This window comes from Cherax quadricarinatus, chromosome 7 (genome assembly GCF_038502225.1).
Source record: "Cherax quadricarinatus isolate ZL_2023a chromosome 7, ASM3850222v1, whole genome shotgun sequence".
NCBI classification, from domain to species: domain Eukaryota; kingdom Metazoa; phylum Arthropoda; class Malacostraca; order Decapoda; family Parastacidae; genus Cherax; species Cherax quadricarinatus.
The window spans coordinates 45,386,804-45,405,847 of record NC_091298.1 but is presented as its reverse complement, the minus strand read 5'-3'; the positions used below and the strand labels follow the sequence as shown (position 1 = coordinate 45,405,847).

General features: G+C 41.8%; 1 protein-coding gene across 1 annotated transcript in view; it reads right to left on the bottom strand.

The window, feature by feature from the left end:
• Window positions 1–10,849, bottom strand: part of LOC128687076 (cell adhesion molecule Dscam1) — a 422,243-nt gene extending 411,394 nt beyond the window's left edge. The window contains exon 1 of the mRNA XM_070082112.1: window positions 10,767–10,849. Within this exon, the coding sequence (XP_069938213.1) occupies window positions 10,767–10,849 (83 nt within the window). The remainder of the gene's footprint in view (window positions 1–10,766) is intronic.
• Window positions 10,850–19,044: the final 8,195 nt, after the last annotated feature.

Genomic DNA, 19,044 nt, shown 5'->3' with positions numbered 1-19,044 from the left:
AGGAGTGAAGAAGAGCAGAATGTAAGTGTGGGGGAGGTACGTGAGGCATTACGTAAAATGAAAGGGGGTAAAGCAGCTGGTACTGATGGGATCATGACAGAAATGTTAAAAGCAGGGGGGGATATAGTGTTGGAGTGGTTGGTACTTTTGTTCAATAAATGTATGAAAGAGGGGAAGGTACCTAGGGATTGGCGGAGAGCATGTATAGTCCCTTTATATAAAGGGAAAGGGGACAAAAGAGACTGTAAAAATTATAGAGGAATAAGCTTACTGAGTATACCAGGAAAAGTGTACGGTAGGGTTATAATTGAAAGAATTAGAGGTAAGACAGAATGTAGGATTGCGGATGAGCAAGGAGGTTTCAGAGTGGGTAGGGGATGTGTAGATCAAGTGTTTACATTGAAGCATATATGTGAACAGTATTTAGATAAAGGTAGGGAAGTTTTTATTGCATTTATGGATTTAGAAAAGGCATATGATAGAGTGGATAGAGGAGCAATGTGGCAGATGTTGCAAGTATATGGAATAGGTGGTAAGTTATTAAATGCTGTAAAGAGTTTTTATGAAGATAGTGAGGCTCAGGTTAGGGTGTGTAGAAGAGAGGGAGACTATTTCCCGGTAAAAGTAGGTCTTAGACAGGGATGTGTAATGTCACCATGGTTGTTTAATATATTTATAGATGGGGTTGTTAAGGAAGTAAATGCTAGGGTGTTTGGGAGAGGGGTGGGATTAAATTATGGGGAATCAAATTCAAAATGGGAATTGACACAGTTACTTTTTGCTGATGATACTGTGCTTATGGGAGATTCTAAAGAAAAATTGCAAAGGTTAGTGGATGAGTTTGGGAATGTGTGTAAAGGTAGAAAGTTGAAAGTGAACATAGAAAAGAGTAAGGTGATGAGGGTGTCAAATGATTTAGATAAAGAAAAATTGGATATCAAATTGGGGAGGAGGAGTATGGAAGAAGTGAATGTTTTCAGATACTTGGGAGTTGACGTGTCGGCGGATGGATTTATGAAGGATGAGGTTAATCATAGAATTGATGAGGGAAAAAAGGTGAGTGGTGCGTTGAGGTATATGTGGAGTCAAAAAACGTTATCTATGGAGGCAAAGAAGGGAATGTATGAAAGTATAGTAGTACCAACACTCTTATATGGGTGTGAAGCTTGGGTGGTAAATGCAGCAGCGAGGAGACGGTTGGAGGCAGTGGAGATGTCCTGTTTAAGGGCAATGTGTGGTGTAAATATTATGCAGAAAATTCGGAGTGTGGAAATTAGGAGAAGGTGTGGAGTTAATAAAAGTATTAGTCAGAGGGCAGAAGAGGGGTTATAACATCCTGGAAACACTTTATTATGTAGAAAATATAAAATATAAAACACTTAAATATGAAATATTAATCCTACATTAAAGAAAATGAAAAAGGAAAAATATAAATGATAACTGAATTCAACGCTAATTTAACACTTGGGTGTCTGGTGTTGGTGACACTGCTTGTTGAAATCGTAGCCGTTGCTGATGATGGGGGGGGGGTCGCAGGTGTTGGTGACCACCACTGGCTAGTTTTTCACCGATTAACGCCGTGAGTAGTATCCCGATGACAGGAAAGCAGGTTCTTTACCGCTGCAATGATGTGGGGTTACGTCCTGCAATTTCATACAGGTGCACAGGTACTTAAATGCAAAATGGGGAAGTCTCTGGACGTTAGTCCTTCTCCTGTTCTTCTCGTTGATTGACAGGTGACCCTCACTGTCATCCAAGCTGAAAAGATAGACAGGTTACCCACTGCTTAAATAATCACTCTCCATGGCAGTGTACATTACTCAAAAGACGTGGTGATTATTACAACAGTCAACCTAGAGCAAGACTGAAAGGACTAAGTTTATTATTGGTCAAAAGTGAAGCTTTTAACCAATAAATCCACTAGAATACAAGGCAGGCATGTACTTACAGTAGTGTTGGGAGCTGCGAGTCGAGTGATTTACTGTTTGACCAGAGCCCCATACGTCACCTTTCGAGGGGGGGGGAAGAGGGAGGGGAAGGGATAGCAGGAGCTAGACTGACCCTACGTTAACAAGCAGCCGGCAATCAAACTATCACTTTAGGGGTGGGGGGGGAGAAAAGGCGGGAAAAACGGGAGCGTGACTTACCCTACCTTAACTAGTAGCCGGCAATGAAACTATCACTTTCGGGGAGGGGGAAGAAAGGCGGGAGCGTGACTTACCCTACCTTAACTAGTAGCCGGTAATGAAACTATTGTTACTATATTGCTACTCCTATCTATTGAACTTTTCCCTCACACTCCCCCATACCAAGACTTATAGTCAAGGAGTATAAGAAAAATAGGCGAGGAAAAAGTTCTAACATGTGGAAGTCGCGTAAGGCAACAAATCTTCTACTGACTGTCACGACTTAACCAGTCAGAGAAATAATTGGATGAACCATTGATATACACAATATGGAACTTAAAAGCCTGGAGTGCCAATGTCCACCTCAAGAGGCAACTGTTGGTTCCCTTAAAAGTTTCTAGGTATATCAAAGGTTTGTGGTCCGTTTCTAAAATGAATTCTTTTCCCAGCAAATAAAATTTAAGTTTGGAGATACCCCACACAAGGGCTAAACATTCCTTTTCTATTGTGGAGTATCTTGTTTCTGCGGGAAGGAGTTTCCGGCTTAGGAAGCATACAGGGAAGGGAGTACCATCATGGTATTGTAGTAACACTGCACCTAAGCCAGTATTGGAGGCATCAGTTCTCAAACAAAATGTTTTATTAATATCAGGAATCTTAATTATAGGGTCTTTCGAAAAGATACTTTTAATCTCATTAAACTTATCCCGAGCTACGTCGGAAAGTTCAAGAGGTTCCTCCACAGACTTTTTAAGAAAGTCGGATAAGATGCCTGTAAGATCAGTAAGGTTCGGGATAAACCGTGCATAAAAATTTACAGAACCAAGAAAGCTTCGCATGAGCTTCTTGGTTTTGGGGAATTTAAATTCTAATAAAGCTTTGATCTTACTGGGGAGAGGCTGCAGAGAGTTATTAGAAAGTATCATTCCAAGATATCTAATCTTGTTATACCCAAGGAAGCATTTCTTCGGCTTGGCAGTGAGGCCATGTGAGTGTAACCTATGCAAAACTGATGTTAATGTTTGGATATGTTCGCCCCACGTAGATGTCATTATGTAAATGTTATCAAAATAAACTGAAACATTTGGCATATTACCCAAGACCTTTCTCATCAGTCTCACGTAAGTAGCACAGGCAGTTACCAAACCGAAGGGCATAGTTCTATACTGCATAAGATAAGATAAGATAAGATTTCGTTCGGATTTTTAACCCCGGAGGGTTAGCCACCCAGGATAACCCAAGAAAGTCAGTGCGTCATCGAGGACTGTCTAACTTATTTCCATTGGGGTCCTTAATCTTGTCCCCCAGGATGTGACCCACACCAGTCGACTAACACCCAGGTACCTATTTGCTGCTAGGTGAACAGGACAACAGGTGTAAGGAAACGTGTCGAATGTTTCCACCCGCCGGGAATCGAACCCGGGCCCTCCGTGTGTGAAGCGGGAGCTTTAGCCACCAGGCCACCGGGCCACAGTCCTTGGTGTGTAGGAAAAGCGGTGTACTGCTTAGAAGAAGGATCTAACATTACTTGATGATATGCATGCGCAATATCAATCTCTGAAAAGAAGGAAGCGTCATAAAATTTGTGTAGATCGCTATCTATTAAGGGCATAGGCTCAGCATCCCACCGAGTTATAGCATTAAGGCCTCTGAAGTCAATAGCAAGTCTATATGAATTATCCTCCTTCTTAACCATGACTACTGGTGAACAATATGAAGATATTGAAGGTTCAATGATCTTTAGTTTTAATAATTTGTCTACCTCTCGGTCAAATGAATCCCTAAGGTGAACTGGAACTGGGTATAATTTTCGTTTGATAGGATTGTCCGTCACTAAGTCAATCTTATGGACTACCGTGGAGGTAACACCTGTAAAGACGTCTGAAAAGTTACTCACACATTGAAGTAGTTCATGTCTCTTATGGTCATCCAAAGATTCATTAATATTAATGTTGGTTGCATCCGAGTGGTCAAGAGTCGCCAAGTCATGTAGTTCTTCATCATAGTCTAAGTTAGAGGTGTCAATTACGCACACTTTACATTCTTCAGTTGTCTTATCAAGTTTGTGTGGAAAAACTAAGTCAAAGTTGTTAAGGCAGTTAACCGAATTTCTTCGGTAATATTTCTTAAGGATGTTGATATGATAAAGCTTAGGTTTCCCCTTGACTTCTATGAGGTAGTCAACTTTCCCACAAATTTTTAATACTTTATATGGACCTTTCCATGCTACTAATAATTTATTTGACTTGATAGGCAAAAGTACAAAAACTTCATCACCTACTTTAAAACTTCTCCTCTGACTTTTGGAATCAAAATAGGTTTTGTACTGGTCCATTGACAAACTTAAGTTTTTCGAAACTATGTCAGAGGTCTCCTGAAGTTTGGATCTAAGGTCAAGGAGAAACTGGTAAGAAGACTGAACCTCAGCATTTACCTCCTCATTAGTCCATAAGTCATGAAGGATGGACAATGGGCCTCTGGCCTGTCTACCATAGAGAAGTTCAAAAGGTGAAAACCCCAAAGAGTCACTGGGAACTTCCCTCATGGCAAACAAAGCACAGGGCAGGTAACGATGCCACTCCTTAGGTTTAAGGGAGCAAAGTTTCCTTAAAATGGACTTGAGAATCGAATGCTGGCGCTCAATCCTCCCATTACAGCTGGGATGATAGGATGTGGTGAAGAGAGGCTTCACTCCCAGAAGTTGGTATAGATGTTGCATTAAGTCAGATGTGAATTGTGTCCCACGGTCAGACAAAATTTCTCTAGGGATGCCCACTCTGGAGAAGATGGACAAAAGGGCTTCAGCCACCTCTGTAGTAGTTATGGTCTTTAAGGGAACGGCTTCAGGGAAACTCGAAGCATAATCAACTAATGTTAATATATATCTATGTCCCCCAGATGAAAGTGGAGATAAAGGACCAACGATGTCAATAGCTACTCTTTCAAAAGGTACTGTAAAGACTGGCATTTTGACCATAGGTACTCGCCTGGTACCTTGGGAGGATGACGGTTGGCAAACTTTACACGATCTACAATAGGTAGTGACATCTGAGGACATTTTTAGCCAAAAATAGGTTTCCCTAATTTTATTTAAGGTTTTATGATGCGAGAAATGTCCGGCCACTGGCAGGTCATGAGCCATTTTAAGAACAGTCACTCTGCATTGACTTGGAACAACTAAGATGGAATAGTCTATATCATCTGAATTTAATTTGAATACTGACTTGTACAAGATATCTTTTATATATTCAAATTTATATGAAAAGTTTTTCCTCGAAAGGGTTGGAGAGAGGGGGTAAAGGAGGTTTTGTGGGTAAGGGGCTTGGACTTCCAGCAAGCGTGCGTGAGCGTGTTAGATAGGAGTGAATGGAGACGAATGGTACTTGGGACCTGACGATCTGTTGGAGTGTGAGCAGGGTAATATTTAGTGAAGGGATTCAGGGAAACCGGTTATTTTCATATAGTCGGACTTGAGTCCTGGAAATGGGAAGTACAATGCCTGCACTTTAAAGGAGGGGTTTGGGATATTGGCAGTTTGGAGGGATATGTTGTGTATCTTTATATGTGTATGCTTCTAGACTGTTGTATTCTGAGCACCTCTGCAAAAACAGTGATAATGTGCGAGTGTGGTGAAAGTGTTGAATGATGATGAAAGTATTTTCTTTTTGGGGATTTTCTTTCTTTTTTGGGTCACCCTGCCTCGGTGGGAGACGGCCGACTTGTTGAAAAAAAAAAAAAAAAAACTTGATTTTGTTTAGCGGCATTATGGCAATTCTGAAGAGAAGGGCAATTACGTTGTAAATTGACAAAGGAGTCCTTCGATATGTCTAAAGGCTTAAAGTCAGGGAAAATCAAAGGATGGACAGTAGGGAAAGCATGGGCTTTGGTCTGAGCCCTAGTCAAGACATTTATGGTATCGGAGGTGATATCTTCATTTTCATCTAACAAGTGAACTGGTGATGCTACTACCTCGCTTTCGAGAGTAGCATCACTGGTTTTTAATCCCACATGAATCTCACGAGACATTGTCTCATCTGAACTTTCGAGGGGCTTCTCCGACTCTACAGGAAGAGGAGCTGAAACACTTATATCCACCTTTGGTGATGAAAGGTCGACCTCAGAAGGAAGAATGGCACCTTTTACATTACCTATTAGTACGGAGCAAGAAGTGATGGGAGCTAGTACGGCTTCAGACCAACCTGTGAACCATTTAGACCTAATGTAACAACGGATGGTAGGAAAGTGTCTGTACGACCCAAGTAGTCTGAAAGTATAGCAGAGGAATGATTTTCTTTAAGATTAGGGAACAGCTTATCAGAAATTACTATACATGTGCATCCAGTGTCTCGTAAAATGGTAGATACATTAAGTCCATTAACTGTTCCTGAACAGAAGGGTGCTTGGTCATTACAGTCTTTAAAACATCTTCCAACTTTTTGGACCTTCTTAGAAGGACAATCTGGACGTTTATGTCCCTTAACACCACACAAATGACAAACAGGAATAAAAGAAGTCATTTTACTTTCCACTAGAGGCTTTTATTTCTTAAGGTCTGATGAACCCTTGCCCTTAGGGTTCGATCCCTTTAGGTCTTTATAGGAATTGTGAGCCTCAGCATATAGATCAGCAGCCTCAGCAATTTCCTCAGCTTTAATCAGGTTACATTCTCTAATGAATGTTCGTATCTGGTGAGGAAGAGCTGTCAGGAACTGGTCAGCAACCATGAAGTCTCGAAGAGATTCATAACTGTGATCAATCCCTGAACTCTCTATCCAAAAGTCGAACAAACGAAAGAGTGTTACCTGTAACTGTTGAAAGTTCTGGCCAGGCTGTAAGGTGGCATACCTGAAATCTTTCCTGTAAGAATTAGTGGTTTTTTGATATGCTTTAAGGATTGCCTTCTTTAGTAGGTTATAATTACATATGATATCCTGCGACAAAGTTGCATAGATATTCAAAGCAGTACCAGAAAATAACATTCCTAACCTGGTAGCCCAGGTGTCAGCAGGCCATTCACAGAGGGTAGCGGTATTTTCAAACCTGATAATGTATGAAGTTATGTCTTCCCCCTCTGTGAAGGGAGGTAAATTAGGTGTTGGAATATGTGCACTAGCTGCACGTTGTTCCATTACTCCTTCATCTAATTGCTGTTGTGAGTAAGTTAACTTCTTATTCTCTAATTCAAGGCGAGTTTGTTCGAGCTCGCGATCCTTTTCTCTCTCTCTTAACTCATATTCTCTGTCCTTTGCTCTTTCCTCAAGTTCCCTTAATTTAACCTGTTCCTCACGTATCTTAGCTTGTTCCTCACGTACTCTTGCTCTCTCCTCATGATCAAGTCTATCACGCTCTTTTTGGTCTTCTCGCTCTCTTTCTGTCTTTCTCGGATTTCTCTCTCTCTCCTTTTTCTCCCGTCTTTCAAGGTTCTCTTTCTCCTTTTTCTCTTCTCTTTCGATTCTCTCTCTCTCCTTATTCTCTTCTCTTTCAATTCTCTCTCTCTCCTTATTCTCTTCTCTTTCCCTTTCTGTCTTTCTTCTCTCTCCATTCTCTCTCTTTCAAGTCTTTCCTGGATCTTAGCACTAATGAAAGATTCTAAATTTTTCTCTGTTATTCCTAACTTACTTCCAGCGTTCATCCAAAACTGGTATTCATCCATACTTGCAAGAATAACTTAAACTATCAGGGGAAATGAAACGGGTATTAAAGAAAACAGAGGGTTCAATTCCTGCTCCGCTCAAACTGTAAATAAACCAGAGGGCTCGATCCCTGCTTCAATTAAACAATATGTATTAACGAAAACGAAGGGTTCTATGCTGGCTCCGAGCAAACAGTAAGTAGAATGGGGTCCCTTGACCATCCAATCTTCTCACCAACAAATCAAGAGTGTCCTATGACAGCTCCCTTGATTCGACTCAAGAAATCGTAATGACACGATTGCAAATAAACCATACCCCCGGCCGGGATTGAACCCGCGGTCATAGAGTCTCAAAACTCCAGCCCGTCGCGTTAGCCACTAGACCAGCTAGCCACAATAAGATTCATCCAACTAGGTATATTTCTACACCATAGGAAAGTTAGCACAGGCACCTCTGTGACCACAAATGCAAGTTTTTACAGACGAATCTCCAGCTAGCTTGGCCGTGACGAACTCTAGCTCAAGTTCGTCACGGCCAAGCTAGCTGGAGATTCGTCTGTAAAAACTTGCATTTGTGGTCACAGAGGTGCCTGTGCTAACTTTCCTATGGTGTAGAAATATACCTAGTTGGATGAATCTTATTGTGGCTAGCTGGTCTAGTGGCTAACGCGACGGGCTGGAGTTTTGAGACTCTATGACCGCGGGTTCAATCCCGGCCGGGGGTATGGTTTATAGCTCCCTTGATATAATGAAGAGCTCAATGAAACAAGTTGTCACTGGAAAATCTCGGGTCCCTAGAGTCTAATCCTCCAAAGTGTTTCAAGCTCACATGAAAAAGCGGCAGAATTAACTATTATATCCTGCCTGACTTGACTTACAATAAATTGAGACTATAACAATCACCAAATCTTTTAAACACCTGTACTGTAGTCCTACCATAGAGAATGATTACTCATGGCTGGTGGTAACCGTCTGTGGTATGCGGCGTTGAAGTTCCAATGGTAGATTCGAGATGGAGTTGAATCTTGATTCAGTAGAGTTGATCCTGGCAAGGTCGCCACTTGTGAAGGCTTATTCAGCCCTGTAACAACTTCAGACAGTATTACCCAGGCTGGCTCCTCCTCAGGAAAATTAGTGAATAGAAAAAGAAATAATAACAGACAAACATAAACACTTTATTATGTAGAAAATATAAAATATAAAACACTTAAATATGAAATATTAATCCTACATTAAAGAAAATGAAAAAGGAAAAATATAAATGATAACTGAATTCAACGCTAATTTAACACTTGGGTGTCTGGTGTTGGTGACACTGCTTGTTGAAATCGTAGCCGTTGCTGATGATGGGGGGGGGGTCGCAGGTGTTGGTGACCACCACTGGCTAGTTCTTCACCAATTAACGCCGTGAGTAGTATCCCGATGACAGGAAAGCAGGTTCTTTACCACTGCAATGATGTGGGGTTACGTCCTGCAATTTCATACAGGTGCACAGGTACTTAAATGCAAAATGGGGAAGTCTCTGGACGTTAGTCCTTCTCCTGTTCTTCTCGTTGATTGACAGGTGACCCTCACTGTCATCCAAGCTGAAAAGATAGACAGGTTACCCACTGCTTAAATAATCACTCTCCATGGCAGTGTACATTACTCAAAAGACGTGGTGATTATTACAACAGTCAACCTAGAGCAAGACTGAAAGGACTAAGTCTATTATTGGTCAAAAGTGAAGCTTTTAACCAATAAATCCACTAGAATACAAGGTAGGCATGTACTTACAGTAGTGTTGGGAGCTGCGAGTCGAGTGATTTACTGTTTGACCAGAGCCCCATACATCACCTTTCGAGGGGGGGGGGAAGAGGGAGGGGAAGGGATAGCGGGAGCTAGACTGACCCTACGTTAACAAGCAGCCGGCAATCAAACTATCACTTTAGGGGTGGGGGGGGAGAAAAGGTGGGAAAAACGGGAGCGTGACTTACCCTACCTTAACTTGTAGCCAGCAATGAAACTATCACTTTCGGGGAGGGGGAAGAAAGGCGGGAGCGTGACTTACCCTACCTTAACTAGTAGCCGGTAATGAAACTATTGTTACTATATTGCTACTCCTATCTATTGAACTTTTCCCTCACATGGTGCCTCTTTAACATTTCCCTAAAATGGGACATGGTTCTGTCACTGAACTTGTTGCAAAGATGGCTTGTTTCAGCTTGCTCAGGGTGGTACTTCTGCACAAACATTTGGACATCATTCCACTTGGCACAAATCTCCTTAATCTTTGAAGAAGGCACCTCATCCACTCCCTATATTAACACCTTTCGCAACATCAGCTTCCTTGATTTGTTCTTTCTTTGACAGGATAGAACCGATGGTTGACTTGTTTTTCCCATACATCCTGGCAAGCTCAACAAGTCTCACACCACTCTCATACTTCTGTATTATTTCCTTCTTCACATCTATGGTGTTTCTCACTTTCTTTACCACAGGGGTACCACTAGCAAGTTTCTTTGGGCCCATGGTAGCTTATTTCATAGTCCCACAAGCACTAAACACAACGAAATAATCGTAAAATGCGTGAATGAGAGCGCAGGTTAGTGTTCACTCAAGCATAAACAAAGCTAGACTGCTCATGGCGCCTGCGTGGGGACGCGGACAGAGCGGGCGGCAGACAGGTCCAATACCCGGCGGTCCGAAAATAGGGGCGTGTTCGATAATAGGGACACAGTTTGTCCAAAAAAATGGTCCTATTTTTTAAACGTTCAATATGTGAAATGTTCGATTTTTGAGGTTCCACTGTATAGTAGAACCTTGGTTTTCGTATGCCCTGGTTTTTGTAGGATTCGGTTTTCGACGACTTTTTCTGTCTAAATTTTGTCCCAGTTTTCGTCCATCCGCTCAGTTTACACAGAGCTGACAATGGTCAGTACCAAATGCGTCCGCCTGCCCATGCCCACACAAAGCATCCCACACGTTCTGACTCAGTCTCGCATTGTTTCTTGTTGAGTGAACATTACCCAGCATGTTCGGATAACATTTCACAATAATCCATTGTTTTTGGTGCTTGTTTATTGAGTGCGACTGCTAAATAAGCCACCATGGTGCCAAAGAAAGTTCTGAGTGCCAGCCCTTTGATAAAGAAGGTGAGAAACACAACAGAATTCAAGAAAGAACTCATAGCAAAGTATGAAAGTGGCGTATGCATGGCCAATCTCGCCAAGATGTATGAGAAGTCCACATCAATGATCAGTTCCATCCTGGTGAAGAAAAAAGATATTAAGGAAGCTGATGTTGCAAAAGGGGTAAATGTGCTAATGAAACAGAGATTGCAAACCAACAGATACAGATACTAATGCCGGAAAAAAAATCCCCCCCCAGTACCAACAATACCACCAGTCCGATAACATTCTTCTTTGCAAATATACAGGGTCTAAAGCCAGCAACAAACAACAAAATACCTTTCATCCGTGGACTGCTTGCAGAGGCAAAGGCAATGTTCGCGGCTTTCACTGAGACCCACATAAAGGATCACTTGGACAACGAAATATGGATCCCAGGTTACAACCTATACAGATGTGACAGAGTGAACAGGCAAAAGGGGGGGGTTGGCCTGTACATTGCAGAGTCACTTGTTTGCACAGAACTGCTAAATGCCTCAAATGATGTAGTGGAAGTTTTAGTAGTAAAGGTCGAGAACCAAAACCTAGTCATTGTGGTAGTCTACAAGCCTCCGGATGCAACATCCCAGCAATTCCAGGAACAGCTGTTAAAAATTGACCAATGTCTGGAAAATCTTCCAGCTCCTGCACCCAACATCTTGCTCCTGGGGGATTTCAACTTAAGGCACCTAAAATGGAGGAATATAGCAAATAATATTGTTGCAGTAATAACACCAGGAGGCAGCTCTGATGAAAACTCACACTCACGCGAGCTTTTAAATCTCTGCACAAAATACAATTTAAACCAGCAAATAATAGAGCCTACTAGACTGGAGAATACACTAGACCTCATCTTCACTAACAATGATGATCTGATAAGAAATGTCACCATATCAAAAACAATATACTCAGATCACAACATAATTGAGGTTCAGACATGTATGCATGGAGCCCCAGACCGACAAAATGAGATTAGTCACGAGGGAACATTCACCAAATTCAACTTCAATAACAAAAACATAAAGTGGGACCAAGTAAACCAAGTCCTAACCGATATAAGCTGGGAAGATATACTAAGCAACACAGACCCCAACTTATGCCTAGAACAGATTAACTCGGTGGCACTCGATGTATGCACAAGGCTTATTCCTCTAAGAAAAAGGAGGAGTAGATGTAAAATAGAAAGAGACAGGCGCTCCCTTTACAGGCGATGGAAAAGAATAACAGAGCGGCTAAAAGAGGTCAATATATCTGAAATGCGTAGGGAGACACTGGTCAGAGAAATAGCAAGCATCGAACTTAAGCTAAAAGAATCCTTTAGGAGTCAGGAATCGCGGGAAGAACTAAAAGCCATAAATGAAATCGAAAGAAACCCAAAGTATTTCTTCTCCTATGCCAAATCAAAATCGAGAACAACGTCCAGTATTGGGCCCCTACTTAAACAAGATGGGTCCTACACAGATGACAGCAAGGAAATGAGTGAGCTACTCAAGTCCCAATATGACTCAGTTTTTAGCAAGCCGCTAACCAGACTGAGAGTCGAAGATCAAAATGAATTTTTTATGAGAGAGCCACAAAATTTGATTAACACAAGCCTATCCGATGTTATCCTGATGCCAAATGACTTCGAACAGGTGATAAATGACATGCCCATGCACTCTGCCCCAGGGTCAGACTCGTGGAAGTCTGTGTTCATCAAGAACTGCAAGAAGCCCCTATCACGAGCCTTTTCCATCCTATGGAGAGGGAGCATGGACACGGGGGTCGTCCCACAGTTACTAAAAACAACAGACATAGCCCCACTCCACAAAGGGGGCAGTAAAGCAACAGCAAAGAACTACAGACCAATAGCACTAACATCCCATATCATAAAAATCTTTGAAAGGGTCCTAAGAAGCAAGATCACCACCCATCTAGAAACCCATCAGTTACACAACCCAGGGCAACATGGGTTTAGAACAGGTCGCTCCTGTCTGTCTCAACTATTGGACCACTACGACAAGGTCCTAAATGCACTAGAAGACAAAAAGAATGCAGATGTAATATATACAGACTTTGCAAAAGCCTTCGACAAGTGTGACCATGGCATAATAGCGCACAAAATGCGTGCTAAAGGAATAACAGGAAAAGTCGGTCGATGGATCTATAATTTCCTCACTAACAGAACACAGAGAGTAGTCGTCAACAGAGTAAAGTCCGAGGCAGCTACGGTGAAAAGCTCTGTTCCACAAGGCACAGTACTCGCTCCCATCTTGTTCCTCATCCTCATATCCGACATAGACAAGGATGTCAGCCACAGCACTGTGTCTTCCTTTGCAGATGACACCCGAATCTGCATGACAGTGTCTTCCATTGCAGACACTGCAAAGCTCCAGGCGGACATCAACCAAATCTTTCAGTGGGCTGCAGAAAACAATATGAAGTTCAACGATGAGAAATTTCAATTACTCAGATATGGTAAATATGAGGAAATTAAATCTTCATCAGAGTACAAAACAAATTCTGGCCACAAAATAGAGCGAAACACCAACGTCAAAGACCTGGGAGTGATCATGTCGGAGGATCTCACCTTCAAGGACCATAACATTGTATCAATCGCATCTGCTAGAAAAATGACAGGATGGATAATGAGAACCTTCAAAACTAGGGAGGCCAAGCCCATGATGACACTCTTCAGGTCACTTGTTCTATCTAGGCTGGAATATTGCTGCACACTAACAGCACCTTTCAAGGCAGGTGAAATTGCCGACCTAGAAAATGTACAGAGAACTTTCACGGCACGCATAACGGAGATAAAACACCTCAATTACTGGGAGCGCTTGAGGTTCCTAAGCCTGTATTCCCTGGAACGCAGGAGGGAGAGATACATGATTATATACACCTGGAAAATCCTAGAGGGACTAGTACCGAACTTGCACACGAAAATCACTCACTACGAAAGCAAAAGACTTGGCAGACAATGCACCATCCCCCCAATGAAAAGCAGGGGTGTCACTAGCACGTTAAGAGACCATACAATAAGTGTCAGGGGCCCGAGACTGTTCAACTGCCTCCCAGCACACATAAGGGGGATTACCAACAGACCCCTGGCAGTCTTCAAGCTGGCACTGGACAGGCACCTAAAGTCAGTTCCTGATCAGCCGGGCTGTGGCTCGTACGTTGGTTTGCGTGCAGCCAGCAGCAACAGCCTGGTTGATCAGGCTCTGATCCACCAGGAGGCCTGGTCACAGACCGGGCCGCGGGGGCGTTGACCCCCGGAACTCTCTCTAGGTAAACTCCAGGTAATCGAAGATGTTGAGAAGTTGTTGGTGTGAATCAATGAAAAACAGTTAGCGGGAGATAGTGTTTTGGTGGAAGAGTTGGTGGAGGACCACAGGGAAGAGCTAACCACTGAAGAGCTGCAACACCTTCAACTGGAACAGCAACAGACTGCAGCTGAGGAAATTGCTTCAGAGGAGGAGGAAGAGAGAGGGGAGAATGTGCCTTCTTCAGTTATTTAGGACATTTATGCAAAATGGAGTGAGTTGCAAAGTTTTGTGGAGAAATATCATCCTAACAAAGCTGTTGCAGGCCGTGTCTACATCATGTTCAATGACAATGCCTTGTCCTATTTTGGGCAAATCTTAAAGAGACGCCAGAAACAGAGCTCTCTTGACAGATTTTTTGTGCGACAGGGATCTAGTGACTCTCAAGCTGGTCCTAGTGCCAGTAAAAGACAAAGAAGGGAAGTAACCCCGGACAGGGCCTTGATAACTGAAGTCCTTATGGAGGGGGATTCCCCTTCCAAACAATAATCTCTCCTCCTCCCTTTCCCCTCCTCGCCGTCTTCCATATGCCAACAAGAGTCTTCAATAAAGTTAAAAGTGATGTTAAATGTTCATTTATCCATATCATTAGTCATTCATATTTATTTCTCATTGTTTTATGTATGTAAAACTATAGTCATTCTCTATAAAATGTATTTTTTATTAATATTTCTGGGTGTCTGGAACGGATTAATTGAATTTACATTACGTATTTCTTGTGGGAATATTGCTTCAGTTTTTGTACAATTCAATTTTCGTAAGACTTTCTGGAATGTATTTATCACGAAAACCGAGGTTCCACTGTACATTATTTAGGTATGAATACAGGTCAGAGAGCCTGTCGTGAGTCCGAGGCATCGGTAAATGAGTACATTGCTATGTGAGGAGAGGCTGTAAATACAGTGGAACCCTGGATTTCATCCGGTGTGGATATCGTACAATTCGAATTTTGACCACTTTTGTGGGCGAAATTTTACCACGGGTTTTGTACCTCCGCTCGGAAATCATCCGTATCAGACACGGCCACTCACACGTACGTGACTCAGTCTGCCTCTGTCACTTGTTCAGTGAGCAATACTCTGTGTGTTCATCTGAAACATTTTGTAATAATCCATTGTTTTTTGTGCTTGTTTACTGAATGTGACTGCAAAATGAGCCACCATGAGGCCAAAGAAAGTTCCTAATGCCAGCCCTTTGGTAAAGAAGGTGAGAAACATGATAGAATTCAAGAAAGAGCTTGTAGCAAAATACGAAAGTGGCATACGTGTGGTCGAGCTCGCCAGGATGTATGGCAAGTCCAAATCAACAATCAGTTCCATCCTTTCAAAGAAAGTAGAAATCACAGAAGCTGATGTTGCAAAAAGGGTAAATATGCTAACGAAACAGAGATCACAAACAACTGAAGATGTGGAGTTGTTGTTGTTGGTGTGGATCAATGAAAACAGTTAGTGGGAGATATTGTTGTGAAGGGGATAATTTCCGAAAAGGCAAAGCAGTCGCATGTGGATCTCGTAAAGAAAATGCCTGGAACAAGTGCTGCTGTTAGTGAATTTAAGACCAGCAAAGGCTGGTTCGACAGATTCAAGAAGAGAAGTGGCATACACAGTGTGGTAAGGCATGGTGAGGCTGCAAGTTCGGACAAACGTGCAGCTGAAGAATTCGTTGATGAATTCAAGGAGTATGTAGAGGCTGAAGGATTCCTCCCCCAACAAGTGTTCAATTGTGATGAAACAGGCCTCTTTTGGAAGAAAATGCTAAAGAGGACCTACATCATGCAGGAGGAAAAGGCACTGCCAGGACACAAACCTATGAAGGACAGGCAAACTCTTTTGTTCTGTGGTAATGCTAGTGGAGATTTTAAAAATGAAGCCTTTACTGATGTATCACTCTGAAAATCACTGAGTGTTCAAGAAAAACTATATCATGAAGAGTAAACTGTGTGTGATGTGGAAGGCTAACAATAAGGCCTGGGTCACGAAGCTAATTTTCATAGAGTGGGTCAATGAAGTGTTTGGCCCGAGTGTGAAGAAATACCACCTGGAAAATAAACTGCCACTCAAGTGCCTCCTGGGAATGGACAATGCTCCTGCTCATCCTCCAGACTTGGAAGACCAATTGTTTGAGGAATTTAGTTTCATCACAGTGAAGTTCTTGCCCCCTAATACCACTCCTCTCATCCAGCCAATGGACCAGCAGGTCATTTCAAACTTCAGAAAACTCTATACCAAAGCAATGCTTTAAAGGTGCTTTGAAGTGACCTCCTCGGACACTGAATTGACCCTAAGAGAGTTCTGGAGGAATCACTTCAGTATCCTCAAGTGCATAAGCCTTATAGATAAGGCTTGGCAGGAAGTGACTTCCAGGACAATGAACTCTGCTTGGAGAAAATTATGGCCAGAATGTGACCTCGAGAAGGATTTTGAAGGGTTTGAGGCTGACCCTACTGATGAATGTATTGTCTTTGGGGAAGTCCATGGGGTTGGATGTGAGTGGCCAGGATGTGGAAGAGTTGGTGGAGGACCACAGGGAAGAGCTAACCACTGAAGAGCTGCAAGACCTTCAACTGGAACAGCAACAGACTGCAGCTGAGGAAATTGCTTTAGAGGAGGAGGAAAAGAGAGGGGAGAATGTGCCTTCTTCAGTGACTAATGACATGTGTGCAAAGTGGAGTGAGTTGCAAAGTTTTGTGGAGAATTATCACCCTAACAAAGCTGTTGCAGGCCGTGTCTGCATCATGTTCAACAACAATGCCTTGTCCCATTTTAGGCAAATCTTAGAGATGCCAGAAACAGAGCTCTCTGGAAATTTTTTTTTTGTGCTACAGGGGTCCAGTGACTCTCAAGTTGGTCCTAGTGACAGTAAAAAACTAAGAATGGAAGTAACCCCCTATAAGGACTTGGTACCTGAAGTCTTTATACAAGGGGATTCCCCTTCCAAACAATAATCAGTCCTCCTTCTCCCCTACTCCCCTTCTTCCATGTGCCAACAAGAGTCTTTAATATAGGTAAGTGTGATGTTATTATTGCTTTATATTGATTTGTCATTCTTTTCTGTAGGTAAATCTATATTTAATCTCTAAAAATATTATTTTTTTTAATACTTTAGGGTGTCTGGAACAGATTAATTGGATTTACATTATTTCTTATGGGAAAACAGTTTCGGTTTTCGTGAATTTTGGTTTTCGGCAGATTCTGAAACGGATTAATCAAGAAAACCAAGGGCCCATTCAACTTTTATTGTTTTTAATGCCTAATTATGTTAGTGTAAACTTGTTATCTGGCATTTATATGCATTTATAAGTGGAAAAAATGGCATTCTGCTTTCCGGTGATGTCTATTTTTCGGCAGTAGCCTGGAACCTAACCTACCGTGTAAGTGGAGTCCTACTGTACATAGGAATAAGATTAAGAAAAATGTGGGCCCACTTAAATATATAACTCGGGTGAGCTTATTATTGTAACAAAACAAAACTGTGTACCATTTTCAACACTTATTTCCTCTGTTATTACATAAGAGAATACAGTGGAACCTCTACTTGCGAGCGTGTCCACATGCGAGTTTTTCCAAATACGAGCAGTCGATGGGTCGATTTTTTGCTTCCATACGCGGGCAAAACTTCCACAAGCGAGCAGACCTCAAGGCAGGTTCCTTGACACTGGTGAGGGGCTCTTGCTCTTGATCTCAGGAATTGTATCTCATTTGTTTGTTGGACTATCTTATTGAAACTTGGGCAACGTATGATGGAAAGACGCTTCTTAACGTACACCAAAACTGAAAGAAATCTAAGCATAAATAATGGAGTTCGCTTCTCAGCAATTAGCCACCTCTTAGAGGTTATTTCAAATGGTTTTTATGGTTGTATTCTCGTTTTTTTGGTCTCATTTGATAGAAGGGAAGATATATTACAGAAATAGATATGATTTTAATTGCTTTCACGACAAAAAGTACCTTGAAATTGAGCTCAACCTAGGAGAAATGGTCCATTGCTTGGCTGTTTCAGAGTAAACACTGTCCATTCCAATATGCAGTCATGAATGGGTTGACATTATTTATACAATTATTGCAATAAGGAATAGCAGTAAATCTTATATTTTTTGTGTGAATAAAAATTACAAATTATTTATATAATAATAATAATAATATGTATAATAATAATAATAGTATAATAAATACAATAATAATAATAATAATAACAATAATATGACGGCTTCAAAAGGCCGTCACTAGATGGCAGCATTTACCACAACAAAGAGGGAGCGGTTGTGGCCGCCTCCACTTGTTACATAATAAGATAAGATAAGATAAGATTTCGTTCGGATTTTTAACCCCGGAGGGTTAGCCACCCAGGATAACCCAAGAAAGTCAGTGCATCATCGAGGACTGTCTAACTTATTTCCATTGGGGTCCTTAATCTTGTCCCCCAGGATGCGACCCACACCAGTCGACTAACACCCAGGTACCTATTTGCTGCTAGGTGAACAGGACAATAGGTGTAAGGAAACGTGTCGGAATTTCCACCCGCCGGGAATCGAACCCGGGCCCTCCGTGTGTGAAGCGGGAGTTTTAGCCACCAGACCACCGGGTCATTGTAGAGTATATATCATGTTTCTATGTTATTTTTATTGTTTTTTATGTCATATTAGATGAACTGTGATATATAAATAAGCCATATAGATGATATCAGCAAAATTATTCATGAAGTATTTTGCCCGGTCTCCAGACAAACTCGTCCACCACTGACACCACCCATACCACCACATGAATGACATATTTTATTCATTTTATAGTATATATCAGGTTTGTATGGTATTTATATTGTTTATGTCATATTAG